We start from the raw sequence: 12,113 nt of genomic DNA, 5'->3' as shown, positions 1-12,113 counted from the left end.
TTTAACTTGTAAGTTATTTAGAATTATATTTCCTAATTTCAAATACATGGAGATTTTCCAGTTATCTTTTAGATACTATTTTTTAGCCAGATTGTTTTGTTACCAGAGAACTTACCTCTATATGATTAAATTCTCTGAAATTTGCTGATACTTTTTTATAGGCCAGCATGTGCTCAATTTTTGTCTGTGTTGTGTACTGGAAAAGAATGTTTATTCTGTATTATAAGCATGGATTGCAAATTCTACTTGTTTTAAATATGTTTTATCTGTGTATGTGTCATAACTTACTGTATCAGCTCCAGTTTAGAAACTCGTGATAGATCAGTTCCAGATAGCTTTGCGTTACCTTTAAACCATATCATTTTTACCAATATTGTCATTTTCAAATATGTAATTTGTTTATAGACGAGTCGTCCATTTGCCTTGTTCATATTTTAATTTTTGTTGCATCTTCTGTCTGCTTCCCTAAAGTTGAAATACTTCAGGCCCATGTACTGTTGAAAGAAGAGGCATCCTTGAGACTTTTAAAGCACTGAACAAACTCAGGAAAGGCAAAGACTTCTTAAATAAGAAACCAAATAAAGCCTAATGGAAAGATTGATTTATTTGCTTGTGTTAAAATTCGAAACTCTGTGAATCAAAAGCACTGTAAAGAGAGTAAAAAGGCAAGACAGAATGGGAGAATATATATAGTATGTATACGATCAATAGAGAGGTGTTTTTTTTTTTTTTTAAGAATACCTACAAATCAGTAAGAAAAAGAAAACTCGACTTTTGAAAATGTGCATGAGAACACATCACTTCACAAAAGAAATATCTGATAAACGTGAAGAAATGCTCAGTCTCGGTAGTCATGGAAATGCAAAATTAAACCACAAAGAGAGAACACTGCACACCCACCAGAATTGCTAGGATGAAATAGATGGTATACCAAATATTGACAAAGCTATGAAAAAGCACAAACTCATACACTGGTAGTGGGAGTACAAGTTGTTGCAACCATTCGGCATTATCTGCCTAAGCTGCAGATACGTGTATTCTGTGACCCAGCATTTTCACTCATCCTTATGTACTGTAGAGAAATGCATTTGTGCACCACGAGTACCAAGAGATATGTAAAAGAATGTGTACAACATCATGTTAAAGTCATTATCTAGAAATAGTACAGATCTCTGTCAACAGTAGAATGGGTAAATATAAGAGTACATTCATATGAAAGAATATTATACTGCAGTGAAAATGAAATCACAGCCGTTCTCAACATGGATGAATGTCACCAAACATGAATTAAAGAAGATAGATACATACTCAAGATTCTAACTATATAAAGTTTGAAAAGCAGGCCAAAAAAACTATAGTGTTTGGGATGCTTGTGTAGATAGATGGCAGAGCCATAAAGAAAAACCAAGAAATTACTATAAAATTCACAATAGTGGTTACTTTGGGTAGGTGGGACTCTGGGAATATTTTAGGGGGCCCAATTATGGAAACTTCTGGGGTTCTGGCAGTATTCTTAATCTGAATGGTGGTTACATGGATCTTCACTTTATGATAAATCCTTAACCTATACGTTTTTGTTTTGTACATTTTCTGTTTATGTGTTATGTTAGCAAGAAAACAGTTTTGAAAATAAAAGAATACAATAGATATAATAATAAAGGAACTATAACAACAAATACTAAGGCAGTTTTTAAATTATAAGAGAAAATAATGTACATTTTGTGGTATTTATACTATTCCAAAATCCAGAGAGAAAATTTATAGACACTCAACACTCACATTCATGCACAAACTAGAGGTAGCCTTTGAGTCTTTGGACACTGTTGTCTGCCTGTGGCAGCTGGAACTCAGCATCCATCTTAAGATCATGAGACAAGTCAGTTTAAGATGACAGGTCAAAATGCCAAGGTTGATAAAGTGAAAAGCTTGTGGCCCTCAGTGTTGAGCTGCTGAAGCAGCTGAGTCTGGGACCACTTTTCCCCCAGTCTTTTTACGTGAGATAATACGTGTTCCTCATTCTCCAGAGGAAAAAAGTAAGATAAAATCCATGCAACAGATAGGGGAATGTTTAGTAATGGGCATTTAATTGTGCCAAAATACACAATTCAAAAAAGAAACCTAACTAGTATTTTAAAAACTGAAAAGGTTATTCATCATTGGTAGTATTCATGAAATTCAAATTAAAATGACAAAAAAATAAAATACTACTCTTACTTACTAATTCCCAACTATTAGCACTTTTTATTGTGATATTCAGTGCTGATGAAGGCATGGTGAAACTGATGATCTCATAACGTGCTTTTGTGGCGTTGTAAGTTAGTAACAATCTTTCTGGAAGGGTTTTGACAAGATGTTTTAGTTGTCATAAAAATGTTCATACTTCCAAGCCCACTAATCCCATTTTTGGGAATCTCTCCTGAAGAGGTAAGTTAGAATAAGCAAAGCTTCATTGCAACTTTATTTGTAGTAATGAATAATAGGAAGAAATCAACATATTCAACATTATATAAATGAAATTTCAACTGAATTTCTTTTTAGTTGTGATTTAAAACGAGCAAAAAATATGAGCATGGAAAACAAAAAGGGAAGAATCCCAAGAGATTATAATACTTACATTAAGATGGTGGGACTGTAAGTGTTTTTCACTCTTTTTCTAGTTTCGGTGATGCTGTATTAATACAGTTACGTCTACAGTCATAACATCTTATTGTAGTAAATTAGAATATTTCTTTATTTTTTACTTATAACTTGTTTTCCATTGTCATCTGTGCAAATAAAACTTGGCAGCTTTGTACATATTGTAATTTGTATAGATCTTTCATAGAGGTAATTTGCTTATTTGATTATGATTTACTAGGTATATTTCTCTACTGGGAATTTATATTTAATACTGGGTTTATACTGTAGTTCAAATAACTTTGGGGACTTTTTACTTTGGGCACACTTTAAAATATCAAGCATAAAATAAAGTCTTAGATATCCAACAACTTCGCTTTTTAAAAACATGTTGAGAAAGAGAAAAAACATATGGTACTAGACATAGAGAGGCTCAAGATGCTCTTGGAATTATTTGGGGTTAAATGAAGGTAAAATAAGGGTTTGCATTGTAGCAGGCACGTTGGCATTTAAAAAGAAGAGATGGAAGAGGTGAAAGATACCATGAAGAAAGCTTGATTGCTCTGAAGGTGGGGATGGGATAGTGGAGGACAGCAGTAGTAGAAGTCTTTAGAACAAGCTGAGTTGAGATGACAGCAGCATGTCTAAGTGAAAGTGGCCACCAGATTATTGAATATGGACTGGAAATTAGGAAAGACAAAGCAGAAACCCAGTTTTCAGTCATTCACATGGAGGTGATAGTTGAAGTTATATGTGCTTCAGCGTTCATGCTTCATGAAGATGCTGAAGTTTCTGAAAGAGAAGAAGATAACGTTGCCTTTTGGGGGCTGCCCACATGGGATAGAGATGGGGAATACAGTATTCAGAAAGAAAAGGAGCAGACCCCATGAGCATTGCCTATTTTTGTTATAAATTTTTATTGGACAGGATCCATGTTGTCCATCTTACAAGACATTTCATTGAATCAAGTACACATACATTCAATTATTTCAAAACCTGTGATCTTTATTTATTATTTTATTTTATTTTAGACTAGTCAAGTGCAGTAGTGAGAAGGGGGTAAAGAGTAGAACAAGGAGTTTGATAAGTTGAGATAACTCACTGCCTTTGAACCAGACCTGTGATCTTTTCTACTTTCAGAAACCTCAAGCAGTTCTTTGTACAAATGACATAATTTTATAACTGTTAAAATGTATTTTTGTTTATTGAATAATCAGCTGAATGTCAAATTTTATGAAAATTTTGCCAAATTTGATGGAACTTTGCTTTGGATGAGTTTTTCAGAATCCTTTGAAGTTTACACATCAGTTGGACTTCTGAAATGAATTCATAGTGAAATATTAATGACATCATTGTCTGCAGTTTAACCCTAGAAGAGCAGTATCTAAGGACACAGAGTACTTGCCAGCTACTTGACTGCATTATTTCAGCTGATGTGATTTATATTTTGAAATATGAGCCAGACTGATGGAATTGAGCGACCTATCTTCTAGCTCTAGGACTGTCATTGAGATCAAGTTCTGTTAAGTTTCTGAAGGCGTGGATATGCAGTTTGCTCAAGAGCAATTTTTCACATTTGTGTTAGGATAGCAAGTTACCTTGAAAACTGGAAACACATTTTAACAACATTAAATTGGATTTATTCATTTAGTGTAGATACTGTAGTTCCTAGGTTTGTAAACTGTGGCAAGATGAGTTATATACTGAAAGTATTTACCTCAAAAGTCTATCTGAAAAATATCTTCATTTTTGTAATAAAAATTGAGCTGGAGGTAAGAAGGTATATATTAGGGTATATATCACTGCACTCTACAAAATAACAAGTCATGCATAGGAGATTCTCTTAGCTTCAGCCTGGCAAGTTACCAAACACTTACATCATCCTTTAATCATCATCTTCTACTGACTCCTGACTTTACACCAAGAAATACTGTGCTTTTAAGTCCCCTCTTACTCTTGAAATTTGGTTCTCATGAGTTAACCATAGCGTCATATCTATCTGAAGCACCATAGACTGCACATGGGAAAATAGTATTTGTGCTTCTTGATGATGTGTGGCTCTGAATTATATATTTTACATCATTTTTTGTCTTTGAGAGGAAATTCTACTTTCTCCTTCAGATTTGAGTATAAATCAAGTAAAGAAGAATCTTCTAAGTAATATCAGAATCAGAACACATATTCATGCCATTGTATATGAAAAAAATTATTAATCTGACACTCTCGTACTGTTATGCAAAATGAAGTTTCTATTTAACCTTCCTATTTTTGAATAAAATTATGTAATAAACATTTTAATTCTACAAATGTCCGGCTTAGCAATTACCTATGTCCAACTCATATATGATCTCTACTCGACAGGATGACCTGGTGAAGTGGTTGTTTTTTAAACTGCATTGCTTTCTGAAGCTTAGCAGGATGCAGGAAATTACTCTATGGGGTGTGGAAAGGATTTAATTCATACCCCTTCAAGATAATGAAAGCAGAATGCAGGAAATAACCTCATGAGGTTAACTGAAATACCAGTCCCCACAGCAAAATTAGATCATACATATGAATTAAAACTGAGTGGGTCACTTGGTAAATGTTTTGGAGGAAACAGGAATTGGGTGAGGGTAAGGAAGAAAAAAACCACTGTAATCATCTGGAACTCAGAAATTCTTTTGTTTGAGACAGGATCTCACTCTGTTGCCCAGGCTGGAGTACAGTGGCGTGATCTCGGCTCACTGCAGCCTCTGCCTGTGCAGCTCAGGCAATTCTCCTGCATCAGCCTCCCTAGTAGCCAGGATTACAGACATGCACCACCATGCCCCACTAATTTAGCATTTTTTTTTTTTTAGTGGGGTTTTGCCATGTTGTCCAGGCTGATCTGCAACTCCTGACCTCAGGTGATCCACCCATCTTGGCCTCCCAAAGTGCTGGGATTACAGTTGCGAGCCACCATGCCTGGGCCTTTTATTTAAAAAAAAAAAATTACTTCAATAGTTTTGGGGGAACAAGTGGTGTTTTGTTGCATGGAAAAATTCTTTAGTGGCGATTTTGGAGTTCACCAGAGCAGTGTACACTGTACCCAATATGTAGTCTTTGATGCCTCACCCACCTCCCAGCCCTCCTCCTTGAGTCCCCAAAGTCCATTGTATCATTCTTATGCCTTTGCATCCTCATAGCTCAGCTCCCACTTATAAGTGAAAACATGTGATGTTTGGTTTTCCATTCCTGAGTTCTCTTAGAATAATGGTCTCCAGTTCCATCCAGATTGCCACAAATGCCATTATTTTGTTCCGTTTTATGGCTGAGTAGTATTCCATGGTGTACATATATATATATATATTACGTTTTCTGTATCCACTTTTTGGTTGATGGGTGTTTAGGCTGGTTCCATATTTTCGCAGTTGCAAAATGTGCTGCTGTAAACATGTGTGCGCAAATGTCTTTTTCATATACTGACTTCTTTTCCTCTGACCCAGTAGTGGGATTGCTAGATCAAACCGTAGTTCTACTTTTAGTTCTTTAAGCAATCTCTGTACTGTTTTCTTCAGTGGTTATACTAGTTTACATTCCCACCAGCAGTGTATAAGTGTTTGCTTTTCACCATATCCATGCCAACATCTATTATTTTTTGATTTTTAAAATATGGCTATTCTTGCAGGAGTAAGGTGGTATCTCATTGTGATTTTGATTTGCATTTCACTGATAATTAGTGATGTTGAGCATTTTTCTTATGTCTTTTGGCAATTTGTGTATCTACTTTTGAGAATTGTCTATTCATGGCCTTTGCCCACTTTTTGATGGGATTATTTGTTTTTTTCTTGCTGATTTGAGTTCCTTGTAGATTTTGGATATTAGTCCTTTGTCAGATGCGTAGTTTGCGAAGATTTTCTCCCACTCTCTAGGTTGTCTGCTGATTATTTCTTTTGCTGTGCAGAAGGTTTTTAGTTTAATTAGGTCCCATCTATTTATTTTTGTCTTTGTCATATTTGCTTTTGGGTTCTTGATCATGAACCCTTTGTCTAAGCCAGTGTCTAGAAGAGTTTTTCCAGTGTTCTAGAATTTTTGTGATTTCAGGTCTTAGATTTAAGTCTTTGATTCATCTTGAATTGATTTTTGTGTAAGATGAGAAATGAGGATCCAGTTTCTTTCTTCTACATGTGGCTTGCCTATTATGCCAGCACCATTTGTTGAATAGGGTGTCTTTTCCCCACTTTATGTTTTTGTTTGCTTTGTTGAAGATCAGTTGGCTGGAAGTATTTGGCTTTATTTCTGGGTTTTCTATTCTGCTCCGTTGGTCTGTGTGCCTGTATTTATGCCAGTACCTTGCTTTTCTGGTAACTATAGTCTTGTAGTATAGTTTGAAATGGAAATAATGTGATGCCTCCAGATTTGTTCTTTTTGCTTAGTCTTGCTTTGGCTATGCAGGCTCTTTTAGTTTCATATGAATTTTAGGATTTTTTTTCCCCTAGTTCTGTGAAGAATGATGGTGGTATTTTGATGGGAATTGCATTGAATTTGTAGATTGCTTTTGGCTTTATGGTCATTTTCACAATATTGATTCTACCCATCCGTGAGCATGAGATGTGTTTCCATTTGTTTGTATCATCTGTGATTTCTTTCAGCAGTGGTTCGTAGTTTTCCTTGTAGAAATTTTTCACCTCCTTGGTTAGTTATGTTCCTAAGTATTTTATTTTTTTTGCACCTGTTGCAAAAAGAGTTGAATTTAATTGATTTAATTCTCAGCTTGGTCATTGTTGGTGTATAGCAGTGCTGCTGATTTGTGTACGTTGATTTTGTGTCCTGAAACTTTACTGAATCCAGTAAAGATGTCATAGATGGCTTTTATTACTTTAAGATATGCACCTTCTATGCCAGTTTTGCTTTTTGACTTGTGTATGTTAAACCATCCCTGCATCCCTAGTATGAAACCCACTTGATCATGGTGTATTCTCTTTCGATATGCTATTGGATTCGGACACCTGTTATTTTGTTGAGGATTTCTGTACCTGTGCTCATCAGGGGTATTGGTCTGTAGTTTACTTTTGTTATATCCTTTCCTGGTTTTGGTATTAGGGTGATACTGGCTTCATAGAATGATTTAGGAAGGATTCTGTCTTACTCTGTTGTTTGTAATGGTTTAATAAGATTGGTACCAGTTCTTCTTTGAATGCTTGATAGAATTCACCTCTGAATTCATCTGGTCTTGGACTTTTCTTTCTGTTGGCAGTTTTTAAAATTACTGTTTCAGTCTCGCTACTCGTTATTGGTCCATGCAGAGTTTTTATTTCTTCCTGATTTAACCTAGGCGGGTTGTATATTTCCAGGAATTTATCCATCTCCTCTAGATTTTCTAGTGTATTTTTCCACCCCTTTACTTTATGTAAGTCCTTATGTGTTAGGTGAGTGTCTTGAAGACAGCAGATACTTGGTTGGTGGATTTTTAACCATTCTGCCATTCTGTATCTTTTAAGTGGAACATTTAGGCCATTTATATTCAACGTTAATATTGAGATGTGAGGTACTATTTTATTAATCATTGTGTTAGTTGTTGCCTGAATACTTTTTTTTTTCATTGTGCTATTGTTTTATGGGCCCTGTGAGATTTATGATTTAAGGAGGGTGTATTTTCAGGTTTTGTTTCAAGATTTAGAACTCCTTTTAGCATTTCTTGGTTGTGCTGGCTTAGTAGTGGTGAATTCTCTCAGCGTTTGTTTGTCTGAAAAAGACTATCTCTTCTTCATTCATGAAGCTTAGTTTTGCTGGGCACAGAACTCTTGACCAGCAATTATTTTGTTTTGAGGAAGCTAAAGATAGGACCCCAATCTCTTCTGGCTTGTAGGGTTTCTGGAGAGAAATCTGCTGTTAATCTGGTAAGTTTTCCTTTGTTGGTTACCTGATGCTTTTGCCTCTCAGCTCTTAAGATTCTTCCCTTTGTCTTCACTTTAGATAACCTGATTACTGTGTGCCTGGGTGACGATCTTTTTGCAGTGAATTTCCCAGGTCTTCTTTGAGCTTTTTGTATTTGGATTTCTAGATCTCTAGTGAGGCCAGGGAAGTTTTCCTCAATTATTTTCTCAAATATGGTTTCCAGACTTTTAGATTTCTCGTCTTCCTCAAGAACACCACTTATTCTTAGGTTTAGCTGTTTAGCATAATCTCAAATTTTTTGGAGGCTTTGTTCGTTTTTGTTTTTTCTTTTTTTTTTTTTACTTTGTCTTTGTTTGATTGAATTAATGCTGTCACCTAGGCTGCAATGTGGTGGCGTGGTCTTGGCTCACTGCAACCTCTGCCTCCTGGGCTCACCTCAGCCTCCTTAGTAGCTGGGACTACAGGTGCACACCACCATGTCCTATTAATTTTTCTTTATTTTATTTTATTTTTTTTGTAGAGATGGGGTTTCACCATGTTGCCCAGGCTGGTTTTGAACTGGGCTCAAGCAATCTGCCCACCTCAGCCTCCCAAAGTTCTGGGATTACAGGCATCAGCTACCACATCTGACCTAGTGGCAAACCATTTTACGTCTCAGAATGCAGTCTTGTCAGGATGAGATTATTAGGATGGATTTTAGACCAGTGTTAAGCACACAGCAGACACTCAGTTTTTGTTAGTCCTTGCATGTGTCTGGGTGTGGGTGTGTATTTGTAACACCTAGTGTCTGCTTATTTTTCATGAATTCTGAAGTTTTCTTTTTTGCTTTATAGTAGAATGAAAGGAGCAGAACAAATACAGCTACTCTTTCCTTCTGATGGTCCCTGAAGCTGTGGATTATCCAGGCTTATCTGCTCTGACATTCCTCACTCACACCTTGTTCGTTCGTGCTTTAATATATTTTTCTCACATTTATCCATAATGCCTGCCTTCTCTTTTCTTCTGTTCTTCTTCATTTCAGACTGCTCAGTAGTTAATCCCACAAAGGCTTTCCTAATTAAGCCGATATATTTGTTATCAGTGCTTTCTATTTCATTGTAAATTTTGTGTGGTTACCTCTAGTTTGCCCATATTGTGAGTATAATTTTGGTATATTCATGCCTATGTGATATGCCTGCTCTTGCTAACTAGATGACAAGCTACTTGAAGACCTGTAGGCTTTTTATGGTTTCTCTACATACACCCTCCCAGGGGCACAGTACTGTATACGTAATAGATATTTGAATTTTTTTAATTTCCAAATAGTAAAGGTAATTCTGTGTTTTCCAATTTTAGACAGTTGCTAGTCTTAATGACATGTGAATGCTGAGTCCTACCCGGAGAACTTAAGAGGCCTGTTTGGCTCATCAGGAACCTCTGGTTCACTATTCTGAATATTTTGTTCTTTGCCAGCTTTGTAATAAACACTTATTCTTTTATTCTTCCCTGCTTTATTTGTGATTTACTTTGAAATTGAAATAGCACACTGTAGCCTCTGTTTTATAAATGCACATTATATGTTTCTGTACACTGCTTACTTATCTACTTTTTATTTGTGTCATGATCTCTGCTGTTGGACTGCAAGCTGGTGAATAGTAGCTGTTTCTATTAGGATACTATCAGTTGCAACTAACAGAAAACTACCTCAGGCTTAAATTCTATAGGGGATGTATTAACTTACATGTAACCAAAAGATCCAGAAGTGGTACAGACTACAAGCATGGCTTAATGAGGGATTTTACATCATTTATTTGCTGTTCTCCTTTTTGTATCAGCATTTTCCTCATTCCGGCCTTCTTCTGAGTCTCAAAATGACTTAAGAATAAAATGCTGGCCGGACACGTTGGCTCACGCCTGTAATCCCAGCACTTTGGGAGGCTGAGGTGGGCAGATCACGAGGTCAGGAGATCAAGACCATCCTGGCTAACACGGTGAAACCCCATCTCTGCTAAAAACACAAAAAATTAGCCGGGCGTGGTGGCGGGTACCTGTAGTCCCAGCTACTCAGGAGGCTGAGGCAGGAGAATGGTGTGAACCCGGGAGGCGGAGCTTGCAGTGAGCCGAGATCGCGCCACTGCACTCCAGCCTGGGCAACAGGGCAAGACTCTGTCTCAAAAATAAATAAATAAATAAAAATAAAATGCTTCCTCAGGCACAGTTTGGGGAATGTGGGAGCCTCCCTGATAATCATGGAACAGTTGTTTTACCCGGGTTCTGATTGGTCATTACCACATCCAGTCACTGTGGTGAGCGAGAATGACCTGAGTCAAATGCCTATCACTGAGTTCATCTGGGGGTTGGAGGGAGGGTTGCAGAGAGTCAGCCTCACCCAGTCCACTTGGTTGCTATACATGGGAAGAAGTAGAATGACTGACTACAGTATTCATGAAAACAGGATGGTTTCATATTTATTTTATATCTCAACTGGTACCCAAAAGTATTATATACATAGAGCATATATCAGAATGTGCGTTTTTCCTTATTTCATTAAGAGAGATGGAAGGTTCTGTTACGGAAAGTTTAGGAATAAGATGATTAAAGTGAGATAAATCAGAAATATTTAATAAGAACCTCGATGAAGCTGAAGTAACAGAACCAGTAGAAGTAGAGCCATAAGGAAGAAGTACTTGGTGAAAATGGGGCATTAGAAATGAGTGCTGAATAAGCTGCAGTTAAGAAGTTGCTCCGATACCTAGTTCACTACTCAGAACTTAGTAGTAGCAGTGCCTTTGCTCTCACAAGAGTGATTGAATAGGCTGGTCTCAGACATTTTTCTATAATACCTCCATTATTTTAGTCCCCAGTATGAGATGCCCTCTTAGAAATGTGGTCTTTTGCTTGTTTGTTTCTTTGAGACACAGTTTCACTCTGTCACCCAGGCTGTAGTGCAGGGGCATGATCTCAGCTCACGGCAACCTCCGTCTCCTGGGTTCAGGTGATTCTCCTGCCTCAGCCTCCCAAGTAGCTGGGATCACAGGCGTGCGCCACCACGTCCAGCTAATTTTTGTGTTATTAGTAGAGACGGGGTTTCAACGTGTTGGCCAAGCTGGTCTCAAACACCTGACCTCAAGTGATTCACCCTCCTCAGCATACCGAACTAGGCTGGGATTACAGGTGTGAGCCACTGCACCTGGCCAGAAATGTGTTGTGTGTTAAATCTCTTTCAGCAAGTCCAAGCAGTAATGCTGTGCAGGTATCATTAGTCTTAAGCTTTATATGTATTTCAGACTTTGCTTGTCTTCCTTTGCTTATTTTTAAGATATCCAAAGGTACTTCATTAGTTACCACAGGTTGAGTATCCCAAATACAAAATGCTGTAAAATCTGAAACATTTTGAGCACGACGTGATTCTCAGAAGTGTTAATTGGAGGATTTTGGATTTTCAGGTTTAGGGACGCTCAGCCCATAAGTATGTAATACAAGTATTCCAAAATCAGAAACACTTCTGGTCCCAAGCATTTCAGATAAGGGATACTCAAACCTGTAGTGAGTTTTGTTATAAAATTTATTTGCAACTCAGACTGGGGAAAACTTGATTTGTTTGTGCCAAAGTATCGTAATAACTCTTCTCACATTATTGAATGATATTTTTCCCCCCA

General features: G+C 37.0%; 1 protein-coding gene across 23 annotated transcripts in view; it reads left to right on the top strand.

Moving 5' to 3' along the window:
• The window catches only part of MEF2A (myocyte enhancer factor 2A), a 152,721-nt gene that overhangs the window by 114,076 nt on the left and 26,532 nt on the right, over positions 1 to 12,113 (top strand). Inside the window, exon 7 of one of the 23 annotated variants that reach the window (XM_055277082.2) lies at positions 486 to 12,106. The exons of the other annotated variants lie outside the window; for them this stretch is intronic. Coding sequence (XP_055133057.1) covers positions 486 to 589 — 104 coding nt within the window. The 3' untranslated portion in view covers positions 590 to 12,106. Of the gene's footprint in view, positions 1 to 485; positions 12,107 to 12,113 lie in introns of those variants that run through there. 23 annotated transcript variants of the gene reach the window in all.

The sequence above is a fragment of the Symphalangus syndactylus genome, chromosome 5 (assembly GCF_028878055.3).
Source record: "Symphalangus syndactylus isolate Jambi chromosome 5, NHGRI_mSymSyn1-v2.1_pri, whole genome shotgun sequence".
NCBI classification, from domain to species: Eukaryota; Metazoa; Chordata; class Mammalia; order Primates; family Hylobatidae; genus Symphalangus; species Symphalangus syndactylus.
This window is presented reverse-complemented; position numbering and strand designations above follow the sequence as displayed.